The 18,632-nt window shown below is 46.6% G+C and overlaps 1 protein-coding gene across 1 annotated transcript in view; it reads right to left on the reverse strand.

Moving 5' to 3' along the window:
• Positions 1-6,321, reverse strand: part of ANKRD33B (ankyrin repeat domain 33B) — a 278,497-nt gene extending 272,176 nt beyond the window's left edge. The window contains exon 1 of the mRNA XM_085606769.1: positions 4,296-6,321. Coding sequence (XP_085462895.1) covers positions 4,296-4,874 — 579 coding nt within the window. The 5' untranslated portion in view covers positions 4,875-6,321. The remainder of the gene's footprint in view (positions 1-4,295) is intronic.
• Positions 6,322-18,632: the final 12,311 nt, after the last annotated feature.

The following is an 18,632-nucleotide window of genomic DNA, read 5'->3' on the forward strand; positions in this document are numbered from 1 at the left end:
TTTACAAGTGATCTTATCAATTTATTTTCCACCACCACAAGGCTCTTCGTCTTTTCCAAAGCCTGCAATTCAGAACCATAAAGAGCAGCGCCTTACCCTCTGGAACAATACATTTCTATTGCAGGAGAAATTGGGAGAAAGACAGATCGATTTAATTTCTTAACTATTGCGGTATCTGCATGCTGGAGCACTAGGCTACTTTTTTGTATCTAAGCAGGCAATGTAAAATTGCTAGTTAATCTGACCCCAGGATAGTCCAAATTCTTGACCCGGTCAACAAATATGAAAGCCCAGCCGCAACTTCCCTTTAAAAAATAAATGAGGATTAAAAGCCATAAACTCAGTCTTGGAGCAGTTCATATCAAAATCGAATTCATTACAGTCTCTTGCAAACCTATTTAAAACGTTCTGCATGCCCGTTGGGGTTTTGGAAATTCTCAACGTATTGTCTGTAAAGAGGAGAGAAGGGATTAGGCTGCCTGCTAGTTTAGGGGGATCACCCCGACAATAAACAATGCACTGATTAGCCCATTCATGTATAAAGTAAACAAAGTTGAGGCCAAAACACAATCTTAAACTAAAGGAAATGATGGACGGAGTGTTGAACATTGCAAGCACTCACCCCCAGTCAACTGATCTGGGTTTAATCCATCACTGTTTTTAGCCCACTCTGCCACCCCAGTACAGACATGGCCATATGCAAATCAGTCTGACCCTGTGCCTCATGGAAACAGTCCAGCCCGAACTGCCAAGCCATGTCTTCCCTGGACCGGAAACAAGCTTCCTTGGACCGGTTTCTGGCATTTCAGCCGTCTTCATCCAGGCTTGCTTGAATCCAGTAACACAATCTTGACAGATCCCCTTTGATACACTTATATTTTTAGTGAGATTTCCACCTGTGCATCTCCTGACTTGGGCATAGTTGTCTTGGTGGAGTCAAACAATAAGTTGCAACAGGTCACTTGGTAACCCCAGATCCCTCAAGTCAGTCCATAATTTGATGCAATTGATGGTACGGAATCAAGACCTTTGAAGAAAGCTTGTGCTACAATATCGGGGCTTTAATTAAAACTTTCTCTCTTCTTAGGGACTGCTTGACTTGATTACAATGTGTTCTGGTCATTTTAAGATGTTTGATTAAGTAAAGGCATAGAGGTCAATTTGGTGTCACCAGGGGTTGTAACTGCGACCCCTTGGCTTTTCCCTTGTAACCCCTGGCGCTGCCCCCGTGACCCTGGCCCCTGCAGTCACAAACGCAGTGAATAAAAGTGGATCCTGTTGTCATTTTCCTTTTAGCTCTTTTAAAACGAAACTGCCCGTGGCTGGGCTGGATACCGTATAGTCGCGTGAACTTGGAAATGCTACAATATATCTGATTACCTATTATCTCACTTCCATAGCCCCCTCGTGCCCCCAGCATGACCAGGCTCCCTTGGGTTGTTACACTGGGTATTATGTGCAACATTTGACACAGTCTGTCATGCTCAGACCTTAGAGAATTATAAACGTGGCTGGCCATGTTTAGAGATTTGTGTTTCTAATAGAGCAAAATAATCTGCGTGGGGAAGCATTATATAAAAAATGTGTTAGAATCAGTGCAGCCATTTACGTTTCTTCTTCTATTTAACTGTGTAAATTATGATAATTCATTGCAGTAACTCACTGCACAATCCAGGCCTCTGTGAAACTCAATATACAAAAAAGGAGCCAAGTTGCACTTCAAATGCTGTAACCCTGAAACAGATATATGACTCTCAGGCCACAGCGCCTTGTGGGGAGCAGGGGAGTAACTAAAAGGCATAAAGCCGTGGGTGAGGGATGTGCTACTTGAGTTTCTGTAAATGGAGTTAATCATAACCTCAGGATGGTCTGAGGTGTTCTATGGAGGTACAGTGATGCCTGCTGCTGGTGCTGTACCTGCCTGCTTAAAGGAGCCATTGGCACAGAAGAGAGGTGATTCAGTGGCTGCAGTCAACCACTTCTGTAGCTGTTCATCTATGTTTGAGGCAGGGTTGTGGAGGGCAGTATTGGGCAAAAGAGTTGTCACAATCCTGGAAGGCCTGCAGCTTTTTCTGTGCAGATTATGCTCAAGAAAAAAGGGGTCTGCTGATTTTGCGCACCCGAATACAGGATCCGTTTTGCATGGCTGAGTAATGGGCTGCATAGAGTTTACAGTCTAGTATAGCAACAGTATGCAGAGCTCAGTAAGGAATGCAAATAGTAGAACGTCTGTTGTGCAGAGTGAACATAGAGAAATATCCTAGCCTTTGCAAAAATCCACCCCAGTGGAACATGGATTTGTGAGAACAATGTAGAACTTCAATCATGATTTCCTCAGCAATGGGGTGGGGTGAAAAATGGGTACAGCGGGCAAGAAGTAAAAATGGTATTCCTCCCACCTCTATGTAGTTATTTGTGCTACATGTAAAGTTGTAGTGTCCGGTTTCTTAGAATGCTCCCCTTAACAAAAGGAGTTTGAAGATGTGTCTTCAATGCATTGTTTTAGCCAGAATCTGGCACTTTAGTTTACATACATTTGCCCTTTTGCACCTGGGACAATTGGACTGGGTACTTCTCCTTCTTTTAGCCTTTATTACATGACACCTCTCTACATAAAAAAAAATGCCTTGGGCTTGCCAAATCATTTCAAGATGGCAGGACTCCACGTTTCCAGTCCTGGGCCTTCATATAACTAACAAGTGCACTCTGGTAGTTGTAGTCTTAGCTCCCTTCAGTTGAGCGAATGGCACCAGCTACCCAAAGGTAAAAAGTTCACTGGAGACTTTGTTCTTAATGACCTTGAGTGACCTGCTCATGCTAGAGCCTGTACATGGCATATGCAGCTACACCTTATACTGTGAGTCTAAAATTCAGGATATGTTTATGTTGGGTTTGGCTGGCCAAATTACTTTTATGCATGGCTATTTAAGGGTCGCGTGGGCATTTGGGGCATGCTTGTGCATTTTAGTCTCTAATTGCCTATGACTTTGTTAAGCATATAATCGTTGCATCTGTGCAGATGACAGCTTGGCCATGGCACATCAAGACTTTGCTTCTAGCAGATCATGACCATACACTAGCTAATATGTAGTTTGTAACCATATTAGACAGTAATTAGCTGGAGTAGTCGTTTTGTGTTTTTATTATTCTTGTACCTGTTAGTTTTACTTCAATAATGTCACTTCCTGTTTTATTTATTGATCATGAGGTCATCCGGATCAAACGTCATGTGATGTCACTTACTGTCTGTCATATGATGAAAAAGTGATGGCACTTCTGCTACCTCTGGCATTTTGGTGAATTGACTTACAATCGTAAAAAATTGTAATTTGTACTAACATATTGGAATAATTTGACTTCAATAGATTTGGTAGAAATCTTGTTATTATGTAGATGATTGGGTACTTTGAATATATTTATATTCGCTATGTTTTACATCTGTGAAGCATTGACGTACTGAGCAAGCACACCAGCCATGACGATGGACAACCCTTGCAGACTCATCGGACAACCATTGTACAATTTATTTTGATGTATCATTGTAATTTGTATGAGGTGCTTATCTCTAGTCCGAGAGTCTTATTATTATTTGTTGTTATTAAATGGTTCTAAAGGTTTCTAGTATGTGTTATTTTTTATTTTCAATGTGCTATTTTGTCAGCACTTATTTCTGGAAACATATAATTTTATAAATTGTAAATAAAATGTGTGACATTCTTGGTAAAATATAGATTATCTGCACGCACTGGATACTTTAAAAAATGTAATTTGGTGTGTCTTTCATTGGATACATTTCCAAATAATGCTAATAACACCGACTATGATTTGATGAAATCGGGAAAATAAGTGACTCTTCCCAGAGTAATCTTACTCCTGGGAGATACATGGGGCATGTTGTTTTTTGATTAGGCTCTCAGGTACAGAGCAAAGGATGAAATGGTGACCAATCCCTGAAATTATGGGCACTGTCTGTAGGCAGAGTTTACTTAATATGTCATCCTCTGATGACAACCCCTCACATCTCCATAGTAGTGTTCTGGGATTTGATTATTTGTCATCTATTTAGTCAGTTGCAAGCTGGTAGTTTGACCACGGATTGCACTTGTTAAGTATCCAGAGCACATATGTGTTAATCTTGCAGTCATTTCAGTATCAATGCTGCCTCAATGCACTGCCCCTAATTACAGGAATTTGGCTTTAAAACCAAACTTTATACAGTACATTTTTAAGTCCCCTTTCTCAATGGGGTTGCTCTTGACATAAGGCTGCCAGATTCCCTAGCAGGTGTCTCTTACCCGGCGGTTTTGGTCTGTCTCCAGCACCTCAGCCTCGCTCACCCCCTGGCGGATCAGAGCCTTCAACACTACTGGGTTGTTGGTGCAGCAGGCCCGGAAGACAGACAGTGGCTCGGGGCTCTCCACGCTCTCCCAGCTGCGGAAGCTACCCTCGTTAAATTCATCGCATTCCACCTCATCCTCATCTTCATCATCATCATCATCCAGGCCTGGAGACCCTCGAAAAGCCGGTTGTTCCACATCAGGTGGGTAAAATGAGTCATCAGAAGCGATGCTGCGAGTGTCTGGAAGGTCGGAAAAGTCATCGTACTCCTCATAGTCCTCCTCATCCTCAGCATTCCCACTGGGACCCTTGGAGCTACGGGACTGGCGCCGCAACACGGGTGGAGGAGGAATGGCAGCCAGGAGCTGTGGTAAGGGGTCTCCAGCTCCACGCCAAGCAAGGACTCCTGACCTTGTGGGATCACTTGTTTCCCTCACCTCATCTTCCTCTTCTACATCTTGAAGACGGGCTTCAACCTTATTCCTTCCTCCACTCACTACTGCTGTGGCATCTCGGGTCCCAGAAAGCAGCACCATGAGTAAATCCCTTCCTCTAGCTCCCTGTCAATCCTCGTACAAAGAGGTCCTTTCACCAAAACAACCACACTAACCCAACCAACCCCAAATTGTCTCTAGTGGTTGGTGTAAAATTGGTGTGTTTAGCAATCAAGCTTGCACAAAGTAAAGAAGTCTAGGAACTCGCCCTAACCAATAACAAAAGTGAGGGTATCATCTCCTCAGTGGCATTTCTGATGTTAACCAGAGGGACTAAATTCATTCTGTAACCATAGTTTCTGAATGAAAATTGAAGGTGGTAAACACCATATAATTCTCCTAACAAGCAAAAAAAAAAAAGCAAAATTAACAATTTTTCTCCAATCCCTAAATAAATGCACGTGAGTAGTGATAAATGGGTTTGGAATGGGGTGGAAGCTTGAAAGATCTATTTTCAACAATTTGCCAGAGGCAAAAATCAGCGCAGCTCGCTCTCCATAAAGAACATAACGCCGCCACCAACACCTAGAATTGGAAGGGGAAGTACTAATACCTCACCCTCTTACACTCTTAAAACTTCAGAATCAGACAATCGCCTCCTCCTCCTCTCAGGGGCAAGGAGGGTCAAAGGGTTTGCAGCAAAACACCTCCTTTCCTTTCCCTAAAGGTTTCACGGGGTACAATCATAGGGCTTTCAACACGTTTCGAATTTGTGGAAAGGGTTGTAAGCTGAATCACAGAGTCCCAGAACCCAGAAATGTGTGTGCTCTCGCCCCCACCCTCACTCAATAGGAGAGCCGGAGGAGGACGTGGCTTCTTTTCCCGCTAGGAGTCATTTCCTGACACTATATTGGCCGCTTGGACGCGTTCTCTTCAGGCAGTGAAGCTGAAAGGTCGCTCCCCAGAAGGAGTTGTTGGCAGCACCGCTCATTTCCAGGAAGCTGTCCCGGGCCTCTTCTACCCTCCAGCGGGTTGAGCTCTATATGTGCTACCTCCACCAAAGAGAGGACGCGAAGGGCAAAGCCAATGAATCATGGACTCAGCGATCAGCACCCAGGGCCGCAGCACATCCATGGACTGGCCCTCGCTGGATCCACCACCTCCCACCGCTGAAAGCCTCAGGGTAAAACACGCCTGTCTCTGCTGTTTGTTTTCCAAAAGCAAAACGTAAGGAGTCCAATAGAAGCGCCGAACGCAGATATCCTGAACAGCCGGACGATGAAACAGCCGGAGAAAGGGATTTCCGAAGAGGAGGGATGCGCTTTCGCACAGACAACAGTAGTATATCCTTTTGCCCAAGCGGAAATGTTACCAGTGGAGAATATTTTCACACCGTATACAAATTCAGATAAACTTTCTGCGGTCCACCCAAGCCAGATGATGCAGTCGCCATGACAACAAAAGTCCCGAAAACTCGTTTTCACATGATGCCATCTTTGGAAGTAAAACAATCCAAGGGTAAAGCGACGTTACGGTGCAAGTATTGAAGGTGCAGGAGGGCAGAGAAATGGTGGGCTAGAGAGACTGGTGCAAAAGTCCCAGCCCGTAATCCGATCAGCATCTCTGAGAAGATTGAGGCCCCGGCTTAGCGTGTTGACATCATGGCTCCATTTTATAAGAGATTTAAACGGGAAAGACAAGCAGCTGTCCTGTTAGCGATTTTCAAACCGGGAAGAAGAATTCACACATGTAGTGGGTACCTAGCAAGCAGCACCCTGCTGTTTGCTCTGTCTACTCACTATAATTGTTATGAAGGTTACTTGTTTATTAAGGTCTAGCGTTTTACACAATATGTTTAAAGGGTAACAACTACCATTACGTATTTTCATGCAGTATCATTTTATAAAAGCACATGCCTTAAGAAATTAAAATGAAAAGAGAACCAAAGTTAGTTTTCTGAGGAGCATGTGGAATAGAAGGGAGAACGTTTGTTGGAATATGTAACTAACATGGGAAAGATGGGGGAGGAAATACGTTGTCCAAATAGGAAAGACAGACAGATAAATCTGATCAATGTGTAATTTTATGCAATGTGAGTGCAGGAATATATTGATGAATAGGTATTTGATACATGTTTTATTAACAGTGATTGTAATGAATTGAAATTGATGAATCTTGAAAGAATGACCACATGGAAATGAAATATAATTTGATTGTAAGTACTGAATTGGTCCTTCTATTATACCTTTTTTACCAGCATGTATGATTAGATTGGAAGGAGTATAAGGAATGTAATGCAATATGCACTGTGTAGCTGCAATCACTAGAATCAAAAGGGATACCTTGGGTTAGGATATGCATGAAAAGATTGATTCACAATAAATGTAAAGGTCTAGACAAAAAAATGGGCAATTTAGAATTGGATTTTCAGGAATGTGTATTAGACACATCTCTGGGGTGTTTATTGTTTTTATTTAAAATATACAAAATATGTTATATAAAAAATGAAAACGTTTCGAACAGACAAAAAAAAAAAAGTGATGATGGTTTTAACTAATTTAAGTACTGATATGTATATATCTGTAATTATTTTAGGCCCTGATGAAGTCCATATAAGTGATTAAACACGTTGGCTGGGTATGCTAAAAAATGTTTGGAAACTGGTTAACAATAAAGAATATTGTATGAAAAAAGTACCAGCACCTGGAGATTGATTTACAACAAAAAGAAAGACTTTACATAGGAATATTTAAATCTAGAGTGATTACAGCTATTTGCAACAGAAGCTTGGATATGTGAGAAAAACAAAGAGATAAAAAGTTGCCCTCCTACTAAAAAGCATTTTTTTTCTAAATTGAATTTTGTGGGCGGTCGAAACTCTAGGAGTTGGCACAATATATGGAAAATTTGTTCTGGGATTTTGAACTGTGCAGTCTAAAGGATCACTACTACCATTTTTTGAAAATTGCCTTTTAAGATAAGGCCGCTGCGACAGAGTAGGGCTAAGAGACACTTGGCTTGTTACACGTGAACAAATGTGTACATGAGTAAGCACACATTTAGGGCTGCATGGGTGAGAATACTACCATGCACAGTCTGGTAACTGCACACAGGTAGGCTGTAGCAGATGGAACTCTGCTGGATTGGATATTGACCTGGGGTAGGCTTCATAATGTTAGTGTACACTCCTAGGGAAAGTGAATGTGGTTTGCTGTCTTGTCTGTGGTGACACTCCATTATTCTCCTATGGGGAAGACAGCCTTAAAGTGCAGCTGCGCATCCCCATGGCCTACAGAGGCCAGTGGTGTATCAAACAGTGGTGGAATCTGTATGCCCAATCCAAAAAGAGAGTGCCAAAAAGATATAGGTACAGCTTATGGGTCATCCAGGATTGTCGTATTTCTTTGGCTCAGCTCAGGATCAGAGACCTGCAATTTTGTCACCTTGCTGTGCCAAGTTAATTACAATTCTCTCCAACAGCAGGAACAAAGACCTCCCCACACAAAGGGAGCAAATAAAAGTGCTTAATTCAACTTGTGAGAGGATAGGGATGGGGGTGCAGGATCTGCATCAATCAATCAGCTATCTCACTGTACCAGGCATGGGTCAGACAAAAGCCCACTGAACTAAGGAGGGAACCTAGGCCTCTGGAGCCAACACAGGAGTGGGGTCCTTTTGATAATTTGGTGGGAAAATCCCTGGCAGGGATGTCAGAGAGGGGCGAAGCTGAGGCCCCCAGAGCAGATGTTACTAGTGATTCCTGGCTGACACCAGTTTGAAATGTCCCAGCAGGCTGTGCAGGAGGGTTGGGACATGGGCAAAGAGGTGATGTGACACCCCAGGATAGGCCCGAGGTGATTTGCATCTGAGACCTTCCACCCCCACTTAAAAGGTCTTGCCAAGAGGGAGGGCTCTCTCTTACCTGGTGATTTCTCTGCACTTCACTGCAGGACCCTGGGACCACCATGAAGAACTGGAAGGAGGAACCCCCTGATGACCAGAGAGGACTAAGAACTCTGCTAAGTGGACCCAAAGGCTAGTGGGTCTCCCCAAGGGCCGGTGAGGTGGACCCCCTAAGGCCCCTGAGGACCAGTTGGGGGAAGCCCTGGACTTTTGCGCCCTAAAACAGAGACAAGAAGGAAGGCTGGCGCAGGGAGCCAGGAGGGCCAGCTCTCTATGAGGTACTACACCACTTTAGCTAGAGCTCACCACCAGGAGTAAAATGAACCCAAGATTGTCAAAATCAGCCCAGCGGGGCCAGAGTAATGACATTTTAAAGTTTGGCGACCTTTTACTTTTTCCTGCTGTAGCTTGTGGAGCTCCGCCACTCAAAGAATACCCCACGGGGGAGGGGGCAGGAGTCAGCACAGGATTTACTTTTATATATTCCAAGGTGGGGGTGTGTGTTGAGCCCCCTCCCCAATTTCATCTTTGCCCCCAGCGGATCTCAATTCCTGGTGGCCGACGCAAGAGGATGGGGAGCACCGTCATGATCCCCCAATTGTGGTGGACCCATCTGCTGCTCCATGTGCCTGTGTCTAGGGGGAGCGGGGCAGCCACCAAAGAGCAACACCCTACTCGCACGGAGCGGGCAGGGGAGAACAGAGCTGCCAACTCCCTTGAGAGTCGGAAGAGAGGATGCCACGGGATTGCCAACGGGGCAGGCAGGGATGGGCTCCTTGGGCTTTCCCCAATGTCAGAGCATGTGGGGGTGCTCAGGTGGGACCGGGCAACCCCACAAAAAGAAAGAAAACCCAAAGGAAGCTCGTGCCATATGGTCACAAGTGAAGATAAATGAAAGCGGCTTTTCCAGCACATCAGGAGAGCCGCTCATAAGATATTTAATGCCTCTGGAGGAGCGCCCCATAATGCCCTGCCGGGCTCTTCAATTGTACACATTTTCTCTCCTCACGGTGGCCCCAGGACGGCAGACCCACCACCAACAAAACAAAGGAGGCTTGGGAGGGCTACAGGAGCATAGCAGCTCCCCCTTCAAAATGTTTACAAAGTATTGGCCCTAAGTTTACTGGGCCAAGAAATCGAGGATCCTACCAGGATTTACCAACATTTTTAAAGCACTCCTTAGGCTGGAGCATATGCTCTTCAGCTGAGATTGCAGCACAATATAGAGGCTAAGTCTATCACTGCAGTTATTGTGCCCTAAAGGTGCCTAAAATGTGGTACAGTAGTCTCTAGGGGCTAAATCTATGGTTAGATATTCTGTGATTATTTTTATGAATGCATTTTCATAATTTGAAAGTAGGTAATAAAACACTCAGACACATGTGAAGTTCATTTTCAAATACCTTATTGATATAAAAATGTTGACAGTAATTTCTGATCAAAAAGTATATGCTTTATTAACTTTAATAAGTGTCTTTATACATGGTTAAAATTTATCACATTTACTCTTGACAATATGATGTCTGACGTGTGGTTTGTTGATTTTGAACCTTTGACCAAGACAGCAGATTTAGGTGAGGTGTTTATATGACCCTTTAGGGGGTCAGAGTTGATTAAGCAATGTCAGAAGAGGTAATTCCACTAGTCATATGTATATTTGTAAATTACTGCTCAATATTGAGCAGTGTGTGTGTGTATGTAATAAATGTACATTTTTTTAAAGAAAAAGCAGAGACTAAACAATTATCTATCGAGTGTTATTATCGCTTGCCAGCGAAGGGTCATCACTAGTACACACCACCTTCCTTGATTAGGCCTTGGACTGCTTTGCCCTGTTACCTTAAGAGAGTGAAGCGCTGCAATGGGGGGGTTGGTTCCCAGTGGAAAGGGGATGTGGACCCATTTTAGTGCAGGCCACACAACTAATGGCCCCTTTCCCTACAGTGTTCCATTCCTTATAAACTTAACAACACATTAAAGGATTGCAAAACGTTGCATTGCTTTGGATCTATATTGTATTTATCATCTAAAAACAATGATTGCAAACTAAATAATAGGTGTCACCCATGTGGCACTATTACTATGCATGGTCACAGTTACCCACCCTAATAAAACATCCCATTTCATGTTTTCGCAACTGAATCAAAGTACATGATCGGGTTACATATCACTAATCTTCATTACTCTGAGTTCGGGTCTTCCACATCCCAATCCTTACAAATTGAGATTTTCTTACTCGGATGAAGAGGTTATTTGTATTACAATCATGCATCATGTTTTAATGATAGAGTTTCAGGAATTCCCATAATGGATGCCTATTTATGGAAGAAGTGATTTCACTTAATGGAATGCCCTCCCATTTCAGCTTCGAAATAGTATGGATCTCTTGGCTTTCAGGAGAGCCTTAAAAACCTGGATGTTTAATGTTTAATTTGCGGCCTTTTTTTTTGGTGAGGTCTGTGGGAGGTTCTCTGTAGATAGCGCCAGGACACCTTCGGGTAACAGTTTGCGCTTTAGAAATATTATAACATAACATAACACTTACTTTACATGAGAAAGCTGATACAAGTCTGTCTTTGTTTTTGGCAATGTGTCCCGTGAGGGTAATGTTGGTTTCCACGGCGAGTCCAAGTGACTTGCTTTTGGTGAACGTTGAGGATCAAAGCCATCAAGGTTCATGTCATTGAGTTAGGTTTTCACTATTTCTTGCTGGTTATTTTTGGTAAATATCAAGAATTCTGTCTTGGCAGATTTGAGTTTCAGGTAGGCACATCAAGTTCTGGGTGCAAGCAGTATTTGAAGTACTGAATGTCAGAAGCCGAGATTTTCAAGAAGTGTTGTGTATCATTGGTATATTGTGAATATTTATTTTTGTTTCAAAACATTTTATTGTTTTAAATAGGATACAGAGTGGTAAACAAGAAGCCAGAAAGAAAGAAATTACACAAAGCAATCGTGCAGGTAGCTAATGATAATGCCTAATCAATTAAAACTGTAGATGTCACCACATATGAGATTGAAAACATACCATGAAATGATCAGAAAAGGCAAATCTAAAAACTATGTGGCAGATTTATCATTCCTCATGCTGTGCTGCGGCAGAATCCTGTGTCATGGATGCGCTGTATTTACCATATGGCGCACCATTGCAGGGGCTGAAAAATGTGTCATGCACTATGACGCAAAGTGGTACTTTTCGTGCAATGGGGCGTAACACAACTTTACCCTTAATGACTCAAAGCTGAATTGAGTGCGGTTAGACACCTTTACATGCCTCAAGTTAACATTGCATCACGCAAGAGTGCAGTGCGTCGAGGAAAGCTAGAACATTTCATAGTGCATGATGCAAATCTCTGTAAAGCTGCTTCTGCTTATCTACATTTTGCACCATTGAAGGAGCAACAGGACAGGAGACCACCAATCCACAAGATTTACAAGTATATGAGAAAAGGAAGTCCAACTTTACTGAAGAAGAGGGAAATACTCATAAGTGAGATCACCATCTATTAATTATAACCTCAAAATTGCCATTAGCAAAAAAGGATCCTTTATGGCAAGCAATAGTTGACAAGATCAACTGTGTGGCACCAACAAGAAGGGCTGTTGTGGAATGTAAAAAGAGTTGGCATGTCCACAAACATAGGACAAAAGAAATATTAGCCAGGAATCTTAAGGCTGCAATGAGGGCTGGAGGAGGAACGTATGTCCTGGAGGAGTAAAATCCATTGGAGGAGAAGGTGGCAACCCTCATTCCAATGGATTTGCTTTCTGGTAGGGCCAGGCAGTACTGTCATAGAGGGCCAACAAGATGTACAGGGTGAGTATGAACCCAATTTTATATTACAGTATATGAGAAACATAAGGTCACATGTCTAAAAAGGTCAAATATGCCTTAACAGACCTGTGCCAAACACTCTGGTATTGTTCCAAAACCAATCAGGCCTGTATTTGAGGCAATTTGTAAACTATGAGGTAATCTAATCAGTAAATAAATCAAACCTCAACACAATAACAATCAAGCAACATTTTTTGTTAATAGAGTGAAGTCAAACAATTACTAGAGTACCAAAGTTGTAAATAACCAAATCTTGAAAACCACATACATGCAACTCAAAAGTGTCCTGGACAAAAAGGGGGAAATAGCAAAAAACTGTGGTCATTTAGTTGTGCTGGATTGAGACTGTACGCATGTAGGATCTGCTTCTTATGGTTACCCTCACTTTTTGCTTGATGTAACGCTGTTTTAGAACAGTCTGACTGGAATCCTGCTAATCAGGGCCCCAGTCTATCTGCTTCCTCCCTAAACTGTTATGTTATGTACTTAGGTACACTCCAGATTGGATACTGGGGTACCCTTGGCAGTCCCTAGTATATGGTACACATGTACCAAGGGCATAGGTACCCCAGAGGCCTCCTATGGGCTGAAGCATGTATTCTGCCACCCATGAGAGGCCATGCAAAATGAAAATACAGGCCTGCCATTGCAGCATGCACCACTTACTTAAGATATAGGTTTACTATATCTAAGGGTCACTGCACTTAAAACCTATAAGTCACCCCTATATCAGGCCTTAACAATCCTGAAGGCATGGTGCTTGGTTCTAAGTGAGAGATGCCCCTGCATGATCAGGACACCCCTGCAGCATACGGAGTCCATTCTCTCGGGTTGTCAGTGAAGCAGCCATATACTACTATAGAGGGGCATCATGCGACCACGTGATGACCAACTCTAAAACGGCTGAAACAAACCCTATCATGTTTGGTGTCAAACATGTTGGAATTATACCCCCACACTGGTAACCGGTATGGGACGTATGATTCCACCCCTCAGAAGTGTGCTTCGTGGGGTCCCTGGTGTTCCCATACCAGCCTTCTAACTCCAGACAGCATAAAATAGTTGCTGCCAACCAGGGACACATTTCTGCCCTCCTGCTGCTGAGCCAAGCTCGAGCAGGGGAAGGCAGAACAATAGGCATCCTGTCACAGGGAGGTGTGACCACCTCCCAGACAGGATTCAGAACTGAAACCACTGCACTTCAACCGTCTGGGCACTCTTGACTTTTCTGGACGTCGTTTGAGCCTTGACTTCGTCTCCCTCTCAGTCTGCTGCATCGTCTGTGCCTGTGCACCATACAGGATCCATGTAGGACCTGTGGAGCATCCAAGACACCTGAAGATAATCTCCCTTGGAGTGAAAGAGTCACTCCCCTGCATTCATAGGCACCACCACACTGCTGATCGGTCTGCTGACCCCGAGCTCCTACGGACACTGAAAGGCTCAGCAACACAGGATGTGTGTTTCCACGTCCCACGAGGTCTGATCTGCCGTCTCACCAACTTTGAGGTCAGAATCCCTTGTGAGGGCTGTAATACCCGAACCCCTGTGCACCATGTACTTTTGCAAGTGATGTGCTTGTTGGCAATTCTTAACAAGTGCATTGGGCTCCAAGTAGCCCCAAACTCTGGTGCCTTCTTCCACAAAGATCTTCAACCATCTCACACCGTGTGCTCAGTGGTCTGTTGTTTTTTGAAGCTGCTCGAGGTCCTCTTGCGACTCCTGTGCATCCAGCCTGTTGGTCCAATTGAGGGTCAACTTTGCCTTACCTGGGCTCCCCTGGCTGCTCCAGGGTTGCTCTTAGGGATCATTACAACAATGGTAGGACAAGCCAGAGAGAAGAACTGGATTACAAGTAAGGAGGCGGAATTTTTGGTTAACACTAAACCAAGGACCCCGGCATTTTACATCTTGCCGAAAATTAATAAGATACAACGCCCCCCTCCAGGGCGTCCGATAGTTTCGGGGATCTCCTCTGTGCTTGAACCGTTGTCCCAGTTCGCTGACTTTTTTCTCAGAGAGTCAGTGCTTAAACAGTTGTCCTATGTCCAAGACACCACGGATATCTTGAACATCATCCAAGATATGGACTTTGATTCGTCAAAACAGTTGTTAGTGACTATTGATATCGAATCCCTGTACACGAGTATCCCCCAAGACGTCACGCTGGTGACAGCAGCACGCGCTCTTGGGGGACAGGATTGGTTCTATGACACGCCCCAATCCTTTGTGATGCAGTGTATCGAGATTGCATTAACTCGCAATTATTTTTCCTACAAGAATGACCTCTTTTTGCAGGTATCCGGTACTTCAATGGGTGCTACTTTTGCACCGAATCTGGCCTGCATTTATGTAGGCCAGTTTGAAGAGCATCACTTATACCATCCATCAAATCCCTTCCAGAGGCATATCAGTCTCTGGCAGCGGAATATTGATGATATCCTGTGTATATGGACAGGAACTCTGAGTCATCTCTGTGAATTTTTGGAATGGTTGAATGATCGTGATGAATGTTTAAGATTCACGTGGAGTAGAAGTACTGAAAAGGTGACTTATTTGGATTTGGACATTAGGGTAACTGATAACAAATTAAGTTCTAGTGTTCATCAGAAACCTACAAATAAAAATTCATTATTGCATTATCAATCTTTTCACCCTAGGGGGGGCGTGGCCGAGCCAGCCAAGATGGCGGACTCGTCTTTCTGAGGCTCCGGCTCGGCGGCCCGTGCACGGGTCAGTAATACCTGTTCCCGGCTCTCACCACCCGGGAGATTCGGTGCATCCAGCCAGCAAACTGCAGGGGTGACATCGGCGTACTTGGAATCCCCGAGTTCAGAGCGGCTGCGACTGCGGAGGCTCTACGCGGGAACCAGCTCGCCGCTGACGGCCAAAATGGCGGCCCCCATGAATCGCGCCTGAGGCGCTCCGACCCAGCGGGCGGAGACGGACGCGATGCTCCAGCCCACGTCTGGTCTCAACCGGGGGGAGTAACCACAGTCCCCGGTGATCAATCGCAGGAGCGATTGCAGCGCCGCCACGCACAGACAACCGCCGGGGCCGGGATTCACCGCGAGCGAGGGGAGCGCGAGATCGGCGCCCCTCCCCCCTCCCAGAGAGTGCGGAATCCAGAGACAGTCGGCAGGACCCGAGGGAGAGGGTCAACGGGGGGAAAGAACAACCCCCCCCACCCTGCCCAGACAGAGCCAACAGCGGGAACCGGGCAGTCAGCAGGTGAGCCCCAACACCCACGGCCGCCACGAGGACTCGCAGAGAGATCTCCGGCACCGGTGAAGGCCACGGGGGGACGAGTCACGTCACCAACTGCCTAGCGGGAAGGATGGGAGGAACTCATAGAGGCGGGCTGGCACCAGACTCCCAGCGGCGTTAACAACGGGACCCCAGTAAGCATTCTGCAGGGCGCATGAGGCACGCCCGCACCGAGCTTTGGCGTCTAGGAGAGGTGCACCCCCAACTGCGCAGCACTGACCGCCCTGGACGGACATCGCGGATGAGCGGCGAGCGATCGGCTCGGGGGGATGGTGGCTGGATCGCCCAGGCTCCCCACACATTGCGAGGGCGGTGAACCCCAGTAGGACACAACAGACGGGGGCCCCTCACAGTGAATACCGCAGGCACGATCAGCTGGTGGGGGGGAACATTCGACGCCGGGGGCCCCGGGCCCGCCCTACTTCCCCTAGAGGAGCGACTCACGGATAACTCTGGACCGACCCCACCACGTCGGCGCCCAGATCCGCGAACGGTGCGCCCCCCCCTGCATAGACCCAGCTCTCCCTGACCGGCGCGGGCAGCAGTGGACTCCTCCTAACCGTGACGAACCCTGGTGGGACCCGGGATCACCTCCTGGGGCCGGACCACCGAGAAGGCGGCGGACGGGGGAGCGCACACAGCACAATCGCCCCCCGAGTAGACAAGGCCCATTCGCTGGGACGAAACCCCGCAGAGGAGCCCCGCGGGAAGCGGAGAAGGGACGCTAGCCACATCGGAGGTGGGCACCACTGAACGTACCCGACCATCGGAGTGGAGAGGATATCCCTCCCCCCGACATGGGTCATCAACGCACGACCGGGGCGCCACAGGCCCCGAACCAACAGAAGACGAACCCTTCGACCCACGTGGGACCCCAATCCAGTGCCGGGCCCACCGGCGAAGATCCTATGTCCAAGAATCTAGACCAGGTCCTAGCTACCATTGAACATTCCAGAGTGGCGTTAGAGGGAAAATTCGTCGAGCTAGCATCGGACCTAGGCCTTCTACGTGACGACCATAGGAAATTGGCGGATAAAGTCACAAAAAACGAACACACGATCCAGTCAATGGAACCGCAGGTACAACAACATCACAGTACCCTGAAAGACCTCCAAACGCGAATAAAAGCGCTGGAAGCTAAGACGGACGATTTGGAAGGACGTTCCAGAAGGAGCAATATCCGCGTCATGAATCTACCGGAGGGAATAGAGGGATCAGACCCGGTTAAATATATCACCACCTGGATAACAACCTTCACGCCCGCAAAAGACCTCACCGCTTACTTCTCGGTGGAGAGAGCCCACAGGGTACCGGCACGCAAACCACAGCCCGGCATGCCTCCACGTCCATTCTTGATGAAACTCCTACATTACCAGGACAGAGACGCTATCCTGCGGGCGGCCCAGCAGCAAGGGAGACTGCAAATAGAGCACAAACAGGTCAAGCTGTTTCCGGACTACTCCCGTGCGGTCCAGCAACAAAGAACCACCTTCCTAGCGGTGAAGCGCTCCCTGCGCCAAAAGAACATACAATATGCCCTCCTCTTTCCGGCCTGCCTCAAAATCATGCACGAAGGTGAGACACACTTCTTCACGGATCCACGGGAAGCGGATACCTGGGTGGAACAACACGCACGGCGCCCCAGAGACGGCTCCAGTCAGCACACGGACAGACAGTCCGGCCGTTCGGGCCGCCGACCTCGAAGGGTTACCCCCACGCAGCTCATCGTGCGATCAGGCACCACTACGGCAAGCTCACCGGACATAGCGCAAATCATCGCGGAACGCAGGAGAGCGCTGCAGGCTGTGGCCACGCTGAGTCCCCAAGAGAGAGGATCCGACCTAGAGAGAGGTCCGCATTTATTCAGTTCGGACGATGAGAGAAGCGCAACACCCAGATCCCGGGAGGGCTCGATGACACCCCCGATCGTGACCCCCCAGACGGCGGACACGCTCATATAACGAGTCGCCAACGGCCAACACATACGAGTGCCCGACGCGACCAGCGCGATGGACAAGGATGCACGAACTGATATCGGAGCTTGCCGAAACGGGATGGAGCTCACCCGCCTGAGTCGCACTCACGATGCCAAGGACCACCATTCCCACGGAACTTGAATGACCCGTAGCAGACAGAGTACGGGCAGGAACTTTATAGACATTGAAAATATGCGGGCAGCCGTGAGGATGAGAGCCAGGAACCACCCAAGTCACCACCCCCTCAGTTACGAACTAAAGTTTCAGCATGATGCTCCGTTTGGACATACTGCCACGTGCGATATGCCCTTCGTATTGGGACTGTTCCCCTTTGTTGCAGTTTACACCCCCCCTTCTTCTTATTTGTTTATCCCCCACCTACTCCGGGAGCGGGCTGCGCTGCGATTACAGACGACATCACTCACAGACAGTCGGTAGGTGGCGGACGCTGGGGTGGGAACGGCGGGCGAGAAGACGCCAGGGCAGCACATACATGCCAACCCAACCACTCACAATATGTCCAACAGAACCCCTAGCACAGACATCAAATTTATCACGTTGAACGTTAGGGGAATGCATACGGCCCGTAAGAGATACTCTGTTTATGCGTACATTAAACGACAGCAGACCCAATCGCTGTCCTACAAGAGACACACCTAACGGCGGGGGAGGCGGACCGATTAAAAAAAAAATGGCGCTGCATCATATGTGCCACAACGTATTCCGCCTTTGCAAGGGGCGCGTTGGTGTGGATCAGACCAGGGGTACCGCTCAAGGAATAGTTCAGGCTAATTGATAAAGAAGGTAGATTTGCGGTGCTGATAGGGCTATTGTAGGGCCAACAACTACTCATACGGAGTATATATGCCCCCAACGTAG

The sequence above is a fragment of the Triturus cristatus genome, chromosome 5_2 (assembly GCF_964204655.1).
Source record: "Triturus cristatus chromosome 5_2, aTriCri1.1, whole genome shotgun sequence".
In the NCBI taxonomy this organism is placed as follows: domain Eukaryota; kingdom Metazoa; phylum Chordata; class Amphibia; order Caudata; family Salamandridae; genus Triturus; species Triturus cristatus.